General features: G+C 36.0%; 1 protein-coding gene across 1 annotated transcript in view; it reads left to right on the forward strand.

The window, feature by feature from the left end:
• Positions 1-22,617, forward strand: part of LOC121427666 — a 107,686-nt gene that overhangs the window by 77,022 nt on the left and 8,047 nt on the right. Inside the window, exons 8-14 of the mRNA XM_041624180.1 lie at positions 419-1,403; positions 7,239-7,299; positions 9,044-9,212; positions 12,326-12,380; positions 13,074-13,841; positions 21,038-21,225; positions 21,830-21,999. Of these exons, the coding sequence (XP_041480114.1) occupies positions 419-1,403; positions 7,239-7,299; positions 9,044-9,212; positions 12,326-12,380; positions 13,074-13,841; positions 21,038-21,225; positions 21,830-21,999 (2,396 nt within the window). The remainder of the gene's footprint in view (positions 1-418; positions 1,404-7,238; positions 7,300-9,043; positions 9,213-12,325; positions 12,381-13,073; positions 13,842-21,037; positions 21,226-21,829; positions 22,000-22,617) is intronic.

Below are 22,617 nucleotides of genomic sequence, written 5' to 3' on the forward strand. Positions count from 1 at the left end.
CTTCCTGGGGAGCATTTAAAAAAAAAAGACTTTATTCCAAGATTCAATTGCTAGGCATACTACATAGGATATTGCATCCTACCGGATACACAGTTTACAGTAACAATCTGAGCATGGGCAGATAAAGATCATTTGAACAGATATCTAAAACCCACTCAAATGACTTTTGTAAGATTGCCTGACATATCACTCAGGTCATGCAAACTAGATTCTGAACATCGGGTCTCGAGAAGCTTAAATACGAATCATGATTTTTGTTTGTGTTATGCGACATTTGTCATGCAAATTGTTTTTATCAATTTATTTCTCATCAAATTTTGTTAGTACTTTGGTCTTTTTACCTCCTAATCTTGGTGCCCATGATAAAAAGAATCTTGACGTTAAAATGGCTGATATAAATGATTTGTATTTTTGACAGGTCGTGCAACCAGTTGCACGTGAAGAACTATACATGTCTCTGTGCGATGACCAAGGATCAGACGGCAACGAATATGAAGAGGTGCCTACCATGGTGTCATCAGAGGAGGAACCTGAGAAAGAAGAAACAGCTGTGGTCATGGAGATGTCTTCTACCGTAGAACAACTGAAGGTTGACAAGGAGGAAGTCACTGAAACACAGGAGGAAACAAAGGCTGACTATCTTTACATGGAATTGGAAGAAGAGAGGAAAGACTCTATCGATGACATCCCCGATGGCAACATCCGAGACCGCGCCAAGACGAGTCCAGAGAGTGTCCGAGCTGCCGGAAGACAAAAAATGAAGAAGAAGCGATACAGTGAGGGTGCCTTTGAGGACTTTGTACCATTGTTCTTCAAGAAGGATGATCCCGAAGATGGGGAGAGTACAAAGGACCAAGTTCCGAGAAGTAAGTCTCAGGGTTCCATCTCGGACGCTACCAGACCTCTATCTGTTTCGACAGCAGTGATGGAAGACATCCGCTTGATCCGCGCAGAACTCGACCGAAGGAATGCTCGAAGGCTGGATGACGAGAAAGAGGAAGAGGAGAAGGCGGCGCAGTTGGAGTCCCTTGATCAGGCTGATGGTGAAGATACTGATTCGTATCAGTATGTGACTGAGGTAAACTTTGGCAACGAGAACATGTCCTCGGACGAGAGTTCCGACTATGAGCAAGTCACTGATGATATGAAGCATGGCCAAACCTCTGGTGCATCCTATGACCTTGAGGAACATCGTAGAACTTTGTCACGAGAGGAATCAAATGTGAGTGGTGGTAGCGCCACCAGTGATTACCTGATGCTCTTTGAAGATTGGAAGGCTGTAGAAGAGAACGGGCTGATTGCAAGACGCAACAAGGGTTCTAATGAGAAGAAAGAGAGGAGAAGAGTCTTTGCAACGGATTCATCATCTTCTGATGCCAACATGACCCAGAGCACAACTCAAGGTAAGTCTCCAAAATTATCATAGGCAAGGAAGTCTACAAGAAGTAACATTTATTCAAAATTATTATTTAATATTCGAGATATAGAGGTAATTACCATAAAGTCCTTACTCTCAAATAGTCCTCAAACACCTCTCCTAAAGTGTAAGCAACAAAGCCACACTTGAAAGAAATGGTAGTTATTGTTACCACAGCATATTGTGGATAACCACTATAAATACCCCTTCTGTGGCCAGAGTGAATAATGTATGATGTGTTGTTATCCCTCATTTATTGTCAATGAATCATTTATCCATATGTTGGAATTGTTGGGGAGTAGAGAAGGTAAATCCAAAGCTGCCAAGAAGTACAGATTTTCCATATTTAGTACTGAAAAATGAGAAGAATACTGATGATTTCATGCAAAATACTGATTTTTTAAGTTTCATTTTTATGTGTTGTCCTATGGTATTTCTTTGAAAATACTGATTTTCCTTGCCAAAATACTGATTTTCAGCTTTAAAAATACTGCAATGTTCTTATTCAGGATGGCAGCTCTGTAAATCTTCTATTGCTCAAATCATTGTGACTTCCAATTGTAGAAGGGAAGTTTGTGAAGAATTTTATTCAGTGGATGGTTGACTGTTGGTTAGATATATCAAGGCCAAACATCACCCTCTTATATGTCTCTTGAGTTTGCTTTATTATTTCCTCTGCAGAACTTTCTTTTCTTATTGTCACAGTGGAATTTGAATTCCATTTACTAACTTGTGTATGCCTAAGAGTATATACATATAATAAGACATAGAATAGACCAATCAGATAATTACTTTTTGTGCCATTGGTGGTGAAAGAGATGAATGTGGTGAAAGAGATGAATGTGGTGAAAGAGATGAATGTGGTGAAAGAGATGAATGTGGTGAATGAGATGAATGTGGTGAATGAGATGAATGAGGTGAATGAGATGAATGAGGTGAATTGAGATTAGTGAGGTTTACTTTTCAAATGTGAAAGGGTCTTGTGTATAGTGTACCCAATGCCAGAGGTCAGTGAAGTTCATATGATTGTTTGTTTTTTTGAGAAAGAGTTTATTTTTCCAGTATAAAAAGGTCTTGTCTATAGAGTCTTTATAGATAGTTGAAATGCTTCATTTTATTGAGCCCAGGATAGGCTTTTGTGTTTGGAATTTTCCCGGTGTTTAAAAATGCTAATTAACTTTTGACCATGCTTCTTCCAGTTAACATGTAGTGAAGTAAGCCTTTACTTGGGGGCAGACACACCCAGCCATTTGTTGGAGAAGGACATGTCGTAGGCATGGATTATTCTCAAGAAATTCAGATTTATATCTAGTTATACAAGTCATTATATATCATCAAAGTTCTCATGTTTGAGACTAGGAGAGCCTGTCAATGACAGACCATTTCATCTTGTTGTAAGAAGCATTATTTTGAGCACCACCGATGGCACACGTAGTCTGGGGCAGGATGCTCCCCCACCCCATAACCTCAAGGTAGAAGCCTGAGTGATATTCATGGACATCAACGACGAGGATTGTTCGTCAACCTAGGCTATAGATTTCATCGAAGTATGAACTTTGAAATGACAGAGCATCAATTGGTGATGTATAGAAGTTTAGAACTGGATCCACTGAACAATTGTATGAGAGTTGACTTTAAACAATGATAGAGGGAGTGCCTCCTTTGGTTCATGAACAGCAGGGAGTACATGTAGTTTGTAGTAGAGGGATTGACATTGAAATCTTAATGATTAAGTTGTTGAGTTTATACCTGATTAAGAGATGTAGAGATTTCACACACAGATCAATACAGGATTTGTTGTGATTGTTTTTGGTATAGTCTGAGTGACATTGCGAAGCAGGAATAAGAATTTTGGAAGAATAATATGTAACTTGGAGATCAACGGAGCGTTGTGTTATTCAATTAAAGAAGTTGATTAGAGATCTTATGACATGGCTGATGTAAATATTGTTTTATTTAGATGTTCCCTTGTGACACTTATATTAGTCCAAGATTACATTACCAGTATTGTTGATGGACATGTGCTCATGTTGACATTGTAAATTGCTGAATCTTCAAAAAAAGAAGGACTGTGTTGCATTGCAAGTTGTATACAACAGACTTTAAAAGGCTTATTTGTTTTGTATCTATGCCCAAACAAATTGTTGAAAGTGTTATAGAGGAGTTCTTATCAAGGATGTTTCAGTTCATGTGATATTTTCAAACCTGACTGGTATTCCTCTAATCCAAACAATGATTGTCATTGATTACTGGATATAAAGACTCCAGGCTTTCATGTCCCTATCCTTCTTTTATAGGTGAAAACAAAATAAAACTTAAGGGAATTTTTAGTTCATATCCCTTAGAGTTCATACAAGGAAGTCATCTACAAAAACTTTCACAAAGTTCTACAAAAACATGATGATATACACCTATTCCTGCTGTCACAGTTCTTTTTAAATAAAAGTGACTCACTCTTTCATTTTATTGCAGTAATACAAGGAAGGATTTAGATTCAAACTCTGCCCCCCCCCCCCCCCTCAAAAAAGGGGGGAAAAAGAAGAAAGAAAATTCGAGCAAAACTTTTTTTTCCAGTTCAAATTTCCAAATGTGTTACAATTTTGTCATATACATATAGAATAAAGGATAGTTGTTGACCCCCACCATTATATGTGTATTAATGCCCTGGCGTGTAGGCTTCACCTTTGAACTAAATTTTAAAATTAACAACAATTTCCCAATGAGTCAGTTGTTTTTGTTACGGTGCGATGTATCCTTAATTAGTGCTTGTCACTGTTATAGATAAGGATATGGAAAGTTTATGAATAAAAAGTTGATGTGAGATGATTCATTAATCTTTTAATATGCCATCAAAATTTATTAATAGAAGAAGTTCAATGAATTTTTTCTTGTCCATTCTTAACAGAGATATAGCTTCAATAAGAAATAAGTATCAGCGCAAAATAAAAAAGTTTGAAAATATAAAGTTGTGATTGGCTATACAAACTTTAGAATCTCTTGTGTATGTACCCTTTCAGAATTGTAACATTGATGTTTTTTTTATTTAGAATGATGCAAGGATTAGGATTAAGGTTGGGCTTAAGATTAGAATATATGTTTGACTTAATGAAATGTGGATTTTCCATTGGAGCAATTATCATGAAACCTCTCTTTCAGTCCCTCTAGATATATATTGTTTAAATTCCTACATTTTTTCACTATGTCTAGGATTTGCAAAAAGCTTCTCCACAAGAATTACATTCATTCACACAAAAACATTGAGCAGGTCGATGTTTGAGAAAGCTGTTTGTAAGTTATGAACAACTTTTATACAAACAACTGGTGATCCTTCCTTTGTGACTGATACACACCTGATTTCATTTGGTATTATTTAAGAAAGGGTCACCGGTCGTTCATAAAGTCGCTGGTAACGTATGAACAGATTTATGAAACACCCACCAGGTATTGGGAGAACTGGCCATTAAAGATAAATTCCAGTATTGGTAACGATCTTAAAATGACTTTTTACAGAACCTATTATAATGACCACCCAAGTGTCTGTTTGTATGAATAAAAAATATGTGCCAAAGGATTCTGGAAGAAATTGTGTAATTGCTGAGAAATAAGCAAAATAAGCGCGGATTTGGTCACTTCCGTCGGGTCTTTATTCCAGCAATAATAATACACTGTCCCACGTGTGCCTATCTGTGTTGGTGATCTTCAGTGTGAATATTTTTCGGCGTAGATTTCAAGATTTCACAAAGTTCAGTTTATGTAACTGTACCAGATCTAGACCCTCGATGATATACTGACAATTAAGCCTGGTTTTACAGACTTTCTCATGAAATCTGTGTTTATTGCAACTACTGGCATTTCTCTTTAATTAGTAAACGTGATGAATCATTGTAATAGCATCACAAATAAACATGAACTTGGCAAATCTTTTACAGCCATCCACTCATCCAAAACTTTCCTGATAATTGATCAAACCACCAGTTTGAGTCACCGTCTAGAATCGACCATTCTATGTTTACGGTTTATTTGTGTCCATCGCCTGATCTTAATGAGTTATTTTGGCTTAATTGCGTAACACCCACCAGTTCTGAAGTGAACAGGAAAGATCAAAGGCTACCAAATAGGAAGTGAGGTCAATCAAATGTGACTCCACAGTTTTAACAGCATTGTAGGATTTTTGCTTTGTTTTTGTTGTTTCTTTCCCTTTGTTTATCTACAACTCTCCTTAACTTGAGGTCTCTTCACTCTTTTAATTTTCCATTTCTCTTTCTGTTTCCCTCACTCTATACTGTCTCTCTCCCTTGTTATCCATTTCTGCCTCCCCCACCCTCTAGCTCCTCCTCCTCTCCTGAACTTTCTTCCATTTTCTCTTGGAACTTTCTGCTGCCAGTTTTTTATTTCTGTATTCAGTTTTATTAATGCATTTTCTTTTTTTCAAACCCCCTGTTCATTTGTTTTGTTTGGTCTCTCATTCCCAACTCTTAATCCCTTCCCTCTTGTTTTCTCAGTGACCTTCATTCTCTTCCCTATTTTTACCTCATTCTCTTATCCTCTCTCTCCTTTCCTCTCATCTAATTCTTATTTCTCCATCCCTCTCTCCTCTTCTCTTATCTTCTCTTCTCTCCTCTCTCTGCCTCCCCCATACATGTACATGTACCTCCTTTCTTACCAAGTGCCCAGTACCCAGCCTCCATTTTTCTTTAACAACTTATCCACTCTTCCTCTCTCTCTTCAATGTATCCTCAATCCTCCATTTCTTTTTCTCTCTCTACCTCTCTTCTCTTCTTTCCTCTTCCAGTTGGATAGTTTTAACCAATCACGAGTGTCATACCACAGACATCCCTTTGTCAAAAGTTAATGATTGTTTAGTATCCCGGTTGCATGTTAGGTTGAATTCAGTTGTTTGGTTAATAGTTGGAGCTCTAGCAGTATTGACATTGCACTGGAATGCTATTTTATGACCCAATCGTGTATCTTTTCGAGCATCTGCGTACTTGTAACCCATTGTTTCAATGGAAGCCGAAGGAGGAACGGATTCCAATATGTGGGCTACTTTGGGTCAGCGGTTGTCGCTTCTCACGAATCATTTGACCAAAATGATTAGCAGTGAGTTTCAGTGTATTTTCTTTTAGTTGAGAAAGGAAATTAGCCCTTATATGGCCTTTGAATGTGTTTTTGTAGATTAGGATAAGGATTACGTAACATTCAATGTCCTTGTATCTTCATGTAGTACATTTTGTGTAGTCGTCAGCTAACATGTACGTATGGGTACCTAATCTATTTTTATGTGCATTGACATACTTGTAGTTGTAATATCCTCCTTTCAAGTTGATTTGTCTGGATTATTTTTTGTATCGCTGTTTTGTTTCTAATATTCCATCTAAAACCTATTCGGTTAAGGTGATTATTCACATTAAAGAATGTAGTATAACTCTCATTCCATCAACTCTATGTAATTTGCTAGTTTGGACTATGATAATACATCCTCTTAAAAAACCTGATATTGCACTTGTGTCCTCGTCAGTTGCTTGCATGAGGGTCATTGGTTTTCTGATTCTTTGAAGATTCAAAGGAAGCAGAATATTTCAGTTAGTAGAGCCATGGACCTTCTACAGTAGTAGGTCCATGGTAGAAGAGTTGTCTTGTAATCTAGTGACCAAGGTTTGATACCAAATTTGTGTACTTTGGTAAGGCATTCATCCTTATTACCAGGTCCCTCAGAGAGGGCCTGAATCCTATGGTTCCCTGGTTGTTTGCATACCGGTGATTATTTATCCATTATCCATTGACAAAGTTGATCATTTTCATTTTTTTCTCAAATGTATAGGATCTTTGGATATACAAGATCTTTCTGATTCACAGATGAACGATGAAAATGCAGTCTATAGGTAAGAATCATACATGATATCAATACTTTTTTTCAATGAGCGTGATTATATGATAATGTCAGTAATGAAAGGTTGTGTTAGTGGTGTGCGTTATTTATGTTGAAAATACCCTGCGGAAAATGTAAATTTCCATCTATTTCATTTAGAAATGAATACAATCTTATACCAATTATGTAAGTCAAGTTTTACAGTGAAACCTGTCTTTAAAGACCACTTAGGGGAGATAAGAAATATGATGAATGATAGCTAGATTAATGATTTGGTGAAATGTGATCACAGTAGAAAGTTGAGTGTTAACCCTGTCACAGGGAAATGAATAGGTGAAAGTTCAGAAACTATACACTTGCTTAGATTCTTGATTATAGACTACACCTGTCAAAATAACAGCATCAGAAATTAACTCTTAAGAAGGAGTCATACTCATCCGAATATCGAAGGGGGGGGGGCAATTTCGTCAGACGTGACGCGGTCCTTAAACTTCCCAAATCAACCTAACACTCATCAAATGGCTTAAAGCACTGCCACTGGCCCAACAAAATACATAGGCCTGTACCAATCACCTTTTATCCAGTGAACGTGGCTAGCTTCAGTGTCTGGTTACCATGGAAACTAATTAGAACCAATTTCCTTGATTTCTTATTGAACTGGCGTGGATCAGTTAGTAATATGATGTAGATTATAAAGATTGTCAGCATTAGTTTAGTGTTGAACAAGGGGCAACGGACGCCTTTTCTATACCTTATGTGTGATTCAATTTTAAATGAATTGATAACCTTATAACTTTAATCTTAAATCCCATCTAAAGTTTTGAGTGAAGGGTCAATAATTGAATTAAAGTCAAGTCCACCCCAGAAAAATGTTGATTTGAATAAATAGAGAAAAATCAAACAAACTTAACACTAAAAATTTCACCAAAATTGGATGTAAAATAATAAATTTATGGCATTTTGAAGTTTTGCTTATTTTTCAAAAAACAGTGATATGCACAACTCAGTGACATGCAAATGGGTCAGTGATGATGTCCATAACTCACTATTATTTTTTTGTTTTTTTACTGTTTGAATTATATAATTTTTCATCTTTTTACATATTCGACAATAAGGACCAACTTGACTGAATCATATAATATCAAACCATCCAAATTCCACATGTTTAGGGAAGAATTAATCGTTGTTTCCCTTAACAATGAGGAGAAAATTAGCATTAGCATTTCATATAATAAAATACAAAAAAATAGTGAGTGGATGACATCAGTCTTCTCATTTGCATACCGAGCAGGATGTGCCTATAACTGTTTTGTGAAATTAAGCAAAACTTTAAGATGTCACAACTTTCTTATTTTACATCCAATTTTGATGAAATTTTCAGTGTTATTATGCTTTTGTTGGATTTTTCTCCTTTTATTCCAATCAACTTTTTGTTGGGGTGGACTTGTCCCTTACGTTGAGTATCATCTAATATACTCTAATCTTACACAAGTGTTGTGGCCAGCTAGTGAATCTGTAACACTGGGGTAAATCCAAGTAGTGAACCTTTTGTTCATGGTGGAAAAACTATTATGTCACCCCCCCCCCTGAATAGTATGATGTCATGGATTTATTATAGATCTGTAATATCATAAACATTTTATAGCTTACATCATCACATATGTCATGTCACACCACATGACATTACCAAGTCGCATCATTCCTCTATCCTAATTTGTATTATGAATAATTCAATAACCATACTTTTCTATTACCAGATCATTCGATGCCCCCGGTAGCCCAGAGACTCACCCAAATGGGCACAAGATGCTGAAACAAGGAGGAATATCATTACCCGGGTTAGAGGTGACCCCGCCCAAGATAACACATCCAGAAGAAGCCCCGCCCCCACCGCCTCTCATGAAGAAAACATTGGAAAAGGCAAGTGTAAGTACTTGAACCATCTTTAGATGGTTTCAAACCGCCTCGATCGTGAGAATCCCGTTAAATTACAAGAACTTTTTTAGGCTAAAAAATACCCATTAATGATTCCTGCATTCACACCGCCCCGAAACATACCCGCTTCGGGATAAGTTCCAAAAGTTATGAGCATGCGCAGTATGGTCTGATAAGCAGGCAAGGCGCGAGATTCGAAATCACTAGCCCAGCAGCCTCCCACGGCACCCGCGCCCAACGTCACGCTGGGCTAAAACCTTCCGTATTTAGCGGGTATTTTCTTTCGGGGAAATTACTCGTAGTTTGCTTGCACATTACCAAAATACCGGGTATTTTCTGATCGGGGTAAATTTCCCGATCAGAGAATCCCTGGAACTGACGAACTTCGAGGCGGTCTGAAACCACCTTCTGTATATAAAGATTTATTTGGTTGAAGTGTAGAGTAGTTACAGATGATGTCACATGGAGGGCATAGCAATGGGAAACCTGACCATCAGCCGGTAAAACAATGATTATGTCAATAATTAGATGCATCTACATTTTGCTAAGCCGGAAAATACATTGTTTTATCCTCCAGCCTGTCTACTTCTGGGAACCCTCCATTCCAGATCACTGCATTCAGTATGTATCAATATAGAAATGAAAGAACACATGATTTTTTTTTGTCTCACCTGCGAAGCAAAGTGAGACTATAGGCGCCGCTTTTCCGACGGCGGCGGCGGCGGCGGCGTCAACATCAAATCTTAACCTGAGGTTAAGTTTTTGAAATGACATCATAACTTAGAAAGTATATAGACCTAGTTAATAAAACTTGGCCATAAGGTTAATCAAGTATTACTGAACATCCTATTAGAGTTTCATGTCACATGACCAAGGTCAAAGGTCATTTAGGGTCAATGAACTTAGACCATGTTGGAGGAATCAACATCGAAATCTTAACCTGAGGTTAAGTTTTTGAAATGTCATCATAACTTAGAAAATATATGGACCTAGTTCATGAAACTTGGACATAAGGTTAATCAAGTATCACTGAACATCCTGCATGAGTTTCACATCACATGACCAAGGTCAAAGGTCATTTAGGGTCAATGAACTTTGGCCGAATTGGGGATATCTGTTGAATTCCCATCGTAACTTTGAAAGTTTATGGATCTGATTCATGAAACTTGGACATAATAGTAATCAAGCATCACTGAACATTTTGTGCAAGTTTCAGGTCACATGATCAAGGTCAAAGGTCATTTAGGGTCAATGAACTTTGGCTGAATTGGGGATATCTGTTGAATTCCCATCATAACTTTGAAAGTTTATGGATCTGATTCATGAAACTTGGACATAATAGTAATCAAGCATCACTGAACATTTTGTGCAAGTTTCAGGTCTCATGATTAAGGTCAAAGGTCATTTAGGGTCAATGAACTTTGGCCGAATCGGGGGTATCTGTTGAATTACCATCATAACTTTGAAAGTTTATTGGTCTAGTTCATTAAACTTGAACATTAGAGTAATCAAGTATCACTGAACATCCTGTGCGTGTTTCAGGTCACATGTCCAAGGTCAAAGGTCAATGAACTTTAGCCGAATCGGGTGTATCTGTTGAATTACCATCATAACTTTGAAAGTTTATGGATCTGATTCATGAAACTTGTACATAAGAGTAATCAAGTATCACTGAACATCCTGTTCGAGTTTCAGGTCACATGATCAAGGTCAATGAACTTTGGCCATGTTGGGGTTTTTTGTTGAATAACCATCATATCTCTGTAAGTTTATTGGTCTAGTTCATAAAAAGAGGACATAAGAGTAACCATGTATCACTGAACATCTTGTGCGAGTTAGAGTAGTATGCAAAGTCAGCACTGCTGCTATATTGAACCGCGTGATGCAGGTGAGACGGCCAGAGGCATTCCACTTGTTTAAAGTATGGACTAAAATAATGAATCCCACCGCTGCCACTGTTTTTAAAAGACATGGCATTAATATGACTTAAGAATAAAATTTTATTTCAAAATCAATGTGAAAACTATCTGAAAACTGTCACAAATCATGAAGAGAGTATCTTTGAATATAGAATATTTTCTAATTCATTGTGCATGTTAGGCTGCAGTACTTGGATCCATCAAACAAAGGCTACATATTTCTTTTCAGGAACTTTTAATCAATTCTTTGAGTACTGATATATGTTTACATGGGGGATTCAGTTCTTATAGCTAAAGTGTTAAGTAAAGATTACAATGATAAAATAAAGCCGAGTAAACTTGCCATGCTTATGTGTTCAAATTATTTCAACAATCTGTGCCACTTCTCCAGTCATGAGTTCATAGACGTAGCAGTGAGCAGTGTATGAACATGTGTGTCGGCATGTGCCGTCTCACCTTTATGTTCTGACTTGCATTAATTATGTTGTCAATCATCAGAGAAACGTGGTAGTCTTAGATTATAGTTCCTGAGATAGGGAAGCTCGACTTCGGCAGACACCTTGACGTTGAATGATTTATTTTCAATGTTCTGCTAGAAGAGTTTGAAGGGCAGGTACAGACTGATGTCTTATAGAAACAAAGTTAAAGGCCAGGTGGGTGTTTCTTAAAGCTGTTGGTAAGTTAAGAGCGACTTTAAGATTGACTGGTGAACCTTTCTTATGCGCTAAATCATCGCCAATGAACGTTTGATGGTGAATATCATTTAGCACAAGAAAGGATCACCAGTCGCTCTTAAGTCACTCTTAACTTTACAAAAACCTTTTTGAAACAGCCACCGGGATTCACAAAGGAGGTTTAAACTAGAAGGGACTACAAGTCCATGGACTATGTGGATTTCTCGTATAATGCTTCATTCATGCCTGAATTTAGTGCCCTAGCTTTTCCAAAAGCATTCATTTACTCTGGGACCTTTAACAGTGTACTCGCCAAAATAAGAACAATTATAAGAAAGCTGTGAATCACTTTGTTGACTTTGATGGCATTATTTGTAATTGCAAATAAAGCCATGGAATTAAACAAGGTGAACGTAATCAGTATGAATAGAAATGTTCTTATGCATGAAGATGTTGCCCCAAACCTTATTCGAATTTTTGACTTACATCAACCTTTCTTATACATTTGCAGCTGCCGGTTTCACCAAGTGGATTTTCAAGAAAACCTTCCAGATTCGTCGGTAAAGGTAAGCACTCCTTCAGTCTCATCTTTTATTTTCTAAGCAAATATTTTGTCATAAATCACAATCAAACCTTGAAAGATCTTACAAAAGTGCACCTTAAAGAAATATAGCTTTTCCCAATTTCCTATTGTTTGTTGTTTGAAATTTGGGTATTGGTAGATTGAAGTTGCTTAGTAGGACTCCACCTTATTTGCCTTGAATTGAAATTGATTTGCTATATGATTTCAAGATCTTCACACAAATCAAGAATTAAATTCATACATAGATGGTTTGTTTCATTATTATCTTGTTATTCTCTCTGAATAAAAAACATAAAGGGCATACAAACCAGCTGCCATAACACCCCATGCACCTCAAGTTCTCAACTACTCATATCTAGCCAGGTTCATTACCCATAATGCACCATTACTGGAACTGTGTAGTCTTGTAATATGGCCTGTTTGAATTATAATAACCTAATTTACTACTTGATATCGTTTTAATAATGTAACTAGCGAACTAGAAGCAGGTACCTTTCCTTTAAAAATACTTTAGTTTATTTACACAAATGAAATTGTAAGCTAATTTATCATTGTATTACTAATTGATATCTCAAAAGGTATATTTTAAGACTAGCTATTTAGAACACAGTCAATAAACGACAACACACAGCATTAAATCATTTTGTTCTATTTTGGTCTCTCTTGATTTCCTCAGAACCTTTGTTCCAGATTTACCAGGCTGATCTACGAGTCAGGGATTCCAAGGTGATCCTGAGGCCGCGAGCCGCCCGTCGGAGCAAGAAGCCTCCGTTACCAGCCAGGCCGTACCTCGCAAACAGGAATCAGCCGCCACCACTACCCCCTCACCACCCCCAGGGCAATAAGCCAAGTCTTCCAGCCGCACCACCCCCACCCCTTCCAGCCAGGAACAATTCAAACATGTCCACTGTATCAAACATATCAAACATCACCAACAAATCTCTCGCGTCAACAAACTCATCAAATATCTCGCAAAATGCTTTCAGCACAGAGATCCGCTCTTCCCTACAGAAAGAGCTCTTCACGAAACTCAACACGTCTTCGGAGACACCAAAGATCGAGAACTTCACACCAATCAACAACAATATCCGCTCAGGCGACAGTCATAAGATTATGGATAACAGTCGTGCCTTTAGCGGGAACAGTGTGTCTGAAAACGCTAACGTCGACGTGGACGAAATGGAGGATCCCACGTACATGTCGGGCAACGACGAGGGGTCGTCGTCGATGTATTCTTGCGAGGATGAAAGTTTGAGTGAGATGGATAGGAATAGAACACATGGGAGTAGTATGGAGACAAGATCCTCACAGCAGTCAGGCGAGGGCGCCAGTGACGAGGATCCTATTTATCAAGGAGGATTAGGGGATCCGATATACCAACCAGGAATGGAAGATGGAATATATCAGTCTGGTATGGAGGATCCGACCTATGGCGGAGGAGAAGGTGAATATTCCTTTTCTTTTTCTATTTTCTGTTGGTGGGGAGGGATTCTGTTTAATTTGTAATGTGTCCAGTAAACAAGCTGCTGAAAACTGCTTATCTAAAAAAAAGAGCCAATGGAGTAAATTACAGAGTCAAAAGGGCCTAAGCTTTCGATCCTAGCAGAATCTTCGTCGGAGGCAAAATGACAAATATATAAAGTGGAACAACCATAATATAGACCACAGACATTTGTAATGTGTCCAGTATACATCTTTCACCTGTGCACATTCATATTGATGTAACTCTCCTCACATTTCTCTTATATAATTTCCAGCAAGATCAAGGAAATTTGAGTATTTCATAATTCATTTGCATCATCCATTATCATGAGAGGCTTTTGGGTCGAACACTTTTTTGTAATACATACATAAAGATAGCATGGGCGGCAAGGAAGAATTGAAAACTTATATATGGATGATGAATCCCGAATGCATAGAAGAATTAGGTGCAATAACTTCTACTTTTATTTTGCACTTTGACAAATGAAAATATGAGTTATACACACATGTATTCATATAGACTAGGTGGTGGTAGGCCAAGAGGATAAACTTTGGCATTACTGGAAATTAGATGAATGGCTAATGGGCTAAAGTGGCACTTAGACCAAATTATATACCACACGCAATTGGGAATTTAATTGTGATTTTTAGGCAGCCATGAATTTTTGTGACCCCCCCCCTTACCTGTATTATTATAGGTGCTTGATAGGAAGTGATTTGGAGCTTTTTCAAAGTGGATAAAAAACAATCTCACAAATTTCCAGTTTCCCTTATCAGTAAACAATTTCTTGTTTTGTAATCAGCCTTGACACAGTTTAATGCTCCACAGTAGTTCAAGAATCTCGGGCTGCAGTTGAATTTCCATATTCAAAGTCTCATGTTTAAAAAAGTATACTCTGTATTGGGTTAATGAAAGTATTTTCATGATTCCAAAAATGAATCATATTTAAAAATGTAGTTGTGCTAGTTTAAAGTAAAATGGCATATAGAAATATGGAGTAAAATAAAAAATAAAAAAAATCAGAGGACTTTTCATCTTTCCTGATTTTACGGGAGTTCTGTCCAAACACTTGGTTAATCGTTTTTCCAGTGTCCAACTGTTTTTGTGTAGTTAATATCAATTGGGTTTACATTTGTATGAAGTCCAAATTCATTATGTTTTTCTAATTGGTAACAGTTATCTTTTACAACAAAAGCGTATGTCATTTCAAAAGTATAGATTAGAATGATGATTTAAATTAGAATTTATTAAAATAAAAATTAGTTTTTAGATTTCAAATGACTGAAATGAGTAAAGTCAGTAGTAAAAAAAACAGTTGTTTTGGACTTTATATATAAGTTATATATAAGAGGAAAATTGCATGAATTTATCTGTGACAGTCATTTGTATGAAGCCAGTTTTGCTTGTAACTCCTCAACACTTATAAAGAATTCTTTTCTTCAATCCAGCAATGTACCATCACTCGTCTATTTGTCACTTGCTCAAATCTTTCACTGTTTTTCCCTGCTGCTAGGAAACGTTAAGGAAAGGTTCCTTTGCTCTGAAGGTTCTTTTTAACTGGGGACATACACATTGTGTACCCTCATTCACACTAGCTAAACTTAATTGAGCTACACATGTTGTGTTCAAAACATTAAACAAAAAAAATTGTCTTAATGTCCCATAAGTTCAATCATTTTTCTACATCGTATCGTATGGAAAAAATATGGAATTGTTAAATATAATTAAAACTTTCAAAGATCAAGATTGGTGAGGAGGCGCGATAGCTCAGTCGGTTGAGTGGGGGTTTTGGATTCCGGTGTCTCAGGTTCGATTCCCAAATGATGCGCTAGTGTCCTTTGGTAAGACATTTATCCTCATTACCAGGTCCCTCGGAGAGGACCTTAAAGGAGAATGAAACCATTGGAACAAGATAGCTTGTGTGAAAACAGAAAAATCAAAGAAACAGATCAACAAAAGTTTGAGAAAAATCGGACAAATAATGAGAAAGTTATGAGCATTTGAATATTGCGATCACTAATGCTATGGAGATAGCAAATTGGCAATGCGACAAAGATGTGTGATGTCACTCATGAACAACTCTCCCCATTACTTTAGTATATATTTCACTTGAATTGCCTCTTTTATCACATCTATCCATAGATCATGTGTTCTTTCTACATGAGGGCATGTAATACACATTTTTTAAGAATACATCATGGATAAAGAGTTTGTATCATCATAAGAAAAAGCAAAAAGAGACATTTTGAGGGTATTTTATAGTCCACCAAAGGGAAAGTTGTTCATCAGTGACATCACACATCCTTGTCGCATTGCCAATGGGAGGATCTCCATAGCATTAGTGATTGTAATATTCAAATGCTCATAACTTTCTCATTATTTGTCCGATTTTTCTCAAACTTTCTTTATTCTTATTCTTTGATTTTTCTGTTTCTACACAAGCCTATTTGTTCCAAAGGTTTCATTCCCCTTTAATCCATTGGTCCCCTTGTTGCCTGCTCACAGGCATTTGTGCTTTCTTAGCAGTCAGGTAAAAAACCTTGGTATTGTAACACTGTATATGTATTTATATCAGGGCTTAATTTTCACAATTAAAATAACAATTTTTAATGACCAATTAGCATAAGAAATAGTTTGATGTTGGTGAAGTATGAATTTTAGATGATTCGAGCTAATTACCCCCAAGTCAGCTTAAATATTTATGTACATGTAATCATTCAGTTTCTTTCTCGCATACACTGCACAAATTGCATGTATGTGTTGTATGTTATTTTGATAATACAACTTTATTGTGTGATTGACATTCTGGATTCCAAATTTAGACCGGGCTGCAAGTTGAATTCTATGTTCCCTTTAAAGATGACCTTGTTGAAAAGAGACAGGAAATGCTTTGATGGGAGTTAGTTCATCAATTTTGGCTGGTACATTCATCGTTAATCACTGCTTCTATATAACTGCATAGGGTGTGTTAATTTTAAAGGGTCAGTTGAAATTACAGTGGTAATACACAAGATTGGTTTTGGTAGGATAGGGATTGGAGGGCTCAATTGATGAGCTTCTCCAAGTAATTGGATATTTCTTTAATTGGGGAAAGTCCACCCTTATGAATTTTTTTCTCTCTTTTTATTTTTTCTTCATGATCTCAAACAAATCAATATCACCAACTATATACATCTAAATACATCTTTTAGATAACATTTAAAACTAAAACAAATCAACATAGATTTTAATTTCATACTCAAAGGGGGGTTAATTGTAAGGCAAAGTTCAGATATCACGTTAAAGAAATAGATAATAAGAGATTTAAAAGTAGTTCATTGAAGGTAATTCTAGGATTTTCATTAAACCTTCTCATCTTATTAGTTTGTTGCTCTATTTTTTATCAGAATAATGTGGATGTTGAGGTGAACTTCAGAAAAATGAAATTAGATTCAAACTATGTATAGGCTTATATAAGAGGAAACTGTCAAAATGTAGCGGCTTTGTTTTCAACAATTTTAACAGGTGTGGTATAGACAGTGATTAATATATGATTGTGGCATGTGAGAGATCTGTATCCTGTTTCCTCGAATAAGCTTATTACTAATTCATTAATATCCATTATTAATAATCCTAAACAGATTGACAAGTGTGTTATTATAGTGCATCATAATTGCTAGATTGATGTATGCAATACACAGTGCTTTGTATTGTTCATTAAACATGGACAAAAGAATTAATGATGACATATTTTCACTGGCCCGATTTACCATTTTCGGATCAAGGCTTACGTCAGTATTCACCCCCAAACATGATTGAATTCTTGTGGCTGGAAGTTGGGAAGAGCGTCTCCCCTGACATGTTTTATGTTTGTTTTGCAATTGTTTTGGGGTTGTGCACAGCCCCTTTACACCGTGCGCAAAGAATATGCTTTGATAGACGTACTACAGAGAGTGATTTTAAAGATGTGTGAAAAGAAGAAAGTGAAATGGTTCAAAGGAACGAAATGTGTTGACTTTAATAGATGAGGATGATGATGATGATGAATGATGGTGATGATGATGATGAATGATGGTGATGATGATGATGATGATGATGATGATTGTGATGATGATGATGATGATGATGAATGATGGTGATGATGATGATGAATGATGGTGATGATGATGATGATGATGGTGATCATGATCGTGATGGTGATGATGATGATGATGATGAATGATGGTGGTGATGATCATGATGATGATGATGATCATCATGATGATGATCATGATGATGATGGTGGTGGTGGTGGTGGTGACGATGATGATATTGTTGATGATCATGATCATGATGATGACATTGATGTTGATGATGGTCATGACGATGATGATATTGTTGATGATCATGATCATGATGATGACATTGATGTTGATGATGGTCAGAATGATGACAACGATCATGATGGTGATAATGAAGATGATGAAAATGCTGTTGCTGAAGATTACTCAAAGCATATTTCATTCCAAAATACTTCTTTGTATGTTGTTCATATCATTTTTGTGTAGTGGAAGTACTCCTTTTGAAAGAGTGGGACCTTGCAAACAAAACTGTTTCCTACCTTTGCATTGTTGATGTGCAGGATTAGCCATTATGACATGTAAAACCATTTTTCATGGGCACCGTCAGTCACAGTCATGTGAGCATTAATTTGTAGATTTCAAGTGCCCCTCCCCCATATTTTTTTATTATTATCATTCTGATAAATTCCTCTACAATTGTGGGTGGATATGTTTGCTTTTATGGCATTATTTCCATTGGACACAGGAAACATATATTGATGTAAAGTGTACTACATGTGCATCTTTGATTTCAAACAAATTTCTATAAAATTGAATGTACGGATTTAGTCTTGTTGGTCAGCCATCAGACTCTTTATTACTCTATTTAGTTTTTTAATAAATATATATTATTCAAAGTGACTACATTCTTCATGAATATTGTTGCTGTAATAATTTTGTTGGTAAAATATGCTTTCAAAAGAAGGAAAAAATGTTTTATTGTTTTAAATTGGGTTCTGTCAAAATTATGGCTATGTCTGTCAATGTATTCGGTAGTGCATTAACATTCAAGGCTAACCCCATGAACATGAACCTCGTTTAATTATCTTTAACTGTTCTCCTTTTCTATCTTTGGCTGTGGTTTATAACTGCATGCTTTGGATATTAAACATCTAGATGAAATGTAAGCAGTTATGTCAGGTTTCTAAATCAGGAATCAGTCCTTGGTTTGGTCTTGATGTATTGTCTTTATAAAAATCCAAATAAAGTGCAAATCACAAAAAAGAGTGACAAATGAGAATGTTGACATTATATATGAAAATTTACTGTAATACATAAAGTTGAATCAGTATAATTCTTTTCTGAGCAATTGATGAAGATAATATTATGATGATGATAATAATGGTGGATTCTTTTAAAGGTTACACATCCGTCAGGCATGACATTCATTGCGCTATGTACTTAATATTAATAAATAAGGACATAAATACAAATTGTCTTACATTACAAACTTTCATTTCAAACTATACTATACTATAATGGCTTTAATAGTTCTTCCTAGAGGTCCAACAAAAATAACTAGAGAATTATAGCATATGTACACATAAATATAAAGTACTTCCTATTCTTGCAGACATTATTTTTTTACATGAATGATACATATAGCTAATAAAGTCATGAAATCCAAGACCAAACACCATTTTGGAGATATGTGTATATATGTATTCTGCCCACAGTCATATTCAAGGTAACATGATGGGTGTATAAAACTTATTTATAATCCCTTTTTATCTTACCTGTACATAGAAACATTGTCATTCTCTCAGTTTGACTCATACATGTACATATAGGATAATCTACACACATGTAACACTGTCACATGATGATGATGATCAAATTAAGGGTGATATTGACAATTGAAAGAATTATTTGTTCAATAAAGTTGAAGGTTAAACTTTGTAACCAAATTTTACACATGAGATAATATCATTAACAGTAAAATAAGTGTTTTGATTGAGAAACATGGTTTCTGCCAATGTGTGATTCAATCCACAGCTATGTTCAATATTTTACTGGTTGTAATTCTTCTAAAAATTTATTTTTGAAAGATGATCCTGCCAAATTGTTCATTTTAAAATGTAATTGGATGCATTATTAGTGATCTCAGTCATGATCTTGGCCCTTTTCTCAATTTGATATATATTGCATACCATCCAAGTTGACCTATGACCTTCCTTGGACAAACTGCATTGTGGGTGGGCTTGAAAAGAGGCAAAATCAGCATGGATAAAAAAAGTTAACTTGAGTGCTGGCCCTCGATAATTTTGTGTTTTTATATTGTTTGTAATTCTAGCTAGAGATTTATTGAATGCATCATATGAGAGTATCAACATTGGTTGTATTTGTGATAACTGGCACTTAAAGGAAAAGTCCACCCCAACAAAAACTTGATTTGAATAAAAAGAGAAAAATTCAACAAGCATAACACTGAAAATTTCATCAAAATAGGACGTTAAATAAGAAAGTTATGGCATTTTAATGTTTCGATTCATTTCACAAAACAGTTCGGTAGGTATGCAAATGAGGAACTGATGGCATCACTCACTATTTCTTTTGTATTTTATGATATGAAATATTTGTATTTTCTCGACATTGTCATGTGAAATGAAGTTTCATTCCTCCCTGAACACGTAGAATTCCATTATTTTAACATTTGTGCTTTAGGCAAGGAGGTCCTAATCGTCAAATTCGTAAAAATTGAAATATTGTATAATTCAAACAATAAAAAAACAAGAAATAGTGAGTGAGTGACATCATCGACTCTCTCATTTGGATGTAACTGGCTCGTTCATATAACTAATTTGTTAAAAATAAGCAAAATTTTGAAATGTCATAACTTTCTTATTTTACATCCGATTTGATGAAATTTTCAGCATTTTTGTGCTTGTTCAATTTATCTCTATTGATTCAAATCTGAGGTGGACTTGACCTTTAAACCCGATGACTCTTCAATTTTGTAATTCCCATAGTCCTTGTACAGGGATCCCCTGCCCCTGATTCTTGATGAAGTTATGATAAAAATCACAACAGCTGTTGAAAATCATGATTTCTCAAAAATGTTTCTCTCATACTACACAGGTGAGGACGATGGTTATGATGAATTCGATGATGACTTTGATGACGACGACTACTACACCCCACCGTCACGTGATGGTCCGGTCCGAGAGGGCAGCGTTGTATTAAGGTCATACTGGTGTGAGCTACCTGAGGTCGTCAGTAGCGGACTCTTACAGAATCTTACACCGGAGGAGAAAAAAATGCAAGAAGTATGTATTTTTACTACAAAACTACCATATCATTTTAAATACTGTATATTTAAGTTTCTAAGTTTAAATTTGTTAAACATTCATGATTTATTCATGTTTATTCTGCACAATATATTTTAGTTATTTTCTTGCTTAATTTGAATCATGAATAATTGAAATATTTAATTCTTTCCTGAGTTCAAAGAGTAAAGGGGGGGGGGGGTAATACTGGTATGTGAAGTAAAATCTTACACTAGATTTAGAATAATACATTCATATTAATTTAGGCATATTACAGGGACAGTTTTATTAAGACATGGTGTACATGTATATACATGTAACGAAAATTGAAAAATATAAATAAGAATTGGTTTATTCTCACAGCTCTTCGCCTTTTAAGCACAATTTGATTTCAATATAATACAATCATTCTAGAGACCTCTGCCCAATTTATTTTTAGGAATAGGGTATGGGTGGTTACTACATGTATGTATATACAATAACACTCAAAGAATGTTTAGAATTTTGGATGTGGTTAAATAAAAGCCAAAGTGGGGTGATACAATGATCTCGATTGATTTTTATTATCATGGTGTTTTATGCATCTTTTATATTTGTTTGCTAGGCATTGTTTGAAATCATCACCTCAGAGGCCTCCTACCTGAAGAGTTTGAATCTGGTAGTCAATCACTTCTTTGAAGCACCTGGCCTACTGCCACCAAACGGTGTACTCAAGAGACCAGAGCACCACTCTCTCTTCTCAAACATCAAGACTGTGAGAGATATCAGTGAAAGGTAAGATGAACAGGGGAGCATTGCGCTGACTATTTGTTATAAGCTACTGAAATCCTCTGCATCTGATTGGCTCAGAGCAATTTTTGAGTGAAAAACATTGACAATATGCTCTACCAAACTTTCACCAAACTTGGTATTTCAGAAAACAAAGTCATCAAGATGATGATCTAAATGGCTTAAAGAAAATTTGTCAGTAAAAATATCCAGAGAATCTTCAATGTGATCCCCAAGAAGCAGTATTGATATTGTGTAAATGGGGTGATATTTGTCAGTGGCGCACTGTGACTTGGAGGAGACAAAGCATTGGAGGGGCACAGTATTGTTCATAAACAAGACAGTGCCCCTCCAATGCTTTGTCTCATCCAGGTCACGGTCCGCCACTGATGTTTGTGGTGGTAATAGTGATGATGGTGATGACATTGTAATGAAAATGATCTTCATTTTGGTAATGATGATAATTATGTCAGTGATGGTGATGATTATGATAATGATGATGATGGTGGTGGTGGCAGTGAATATCAATATAGGATTGTGATGTTGGGATGATTTTTATAATGAATAATGCTGATTTTTTTTTTTCACACACTGTCAAATCAAACCATTTCTTGTGGTGATAAT

The sequence above is a fragment of the Lytechinus variegatus genome, chromosome 14, assembly GCF_018143015.1.
Source record: "Lytechinus variegatus isolate NC3 chromosome 14, Lvar_3.0, whole genome shotgun sequence".
In the NCBI taxonomy this organism is placed as follows: domain Eukaryota; kingdom Metazoa; phylum Echinodermata; class Echinoidea; order Temnopleuroida; family Toxopneustidae; genus Lytechinus; species Lytechinus variegatus.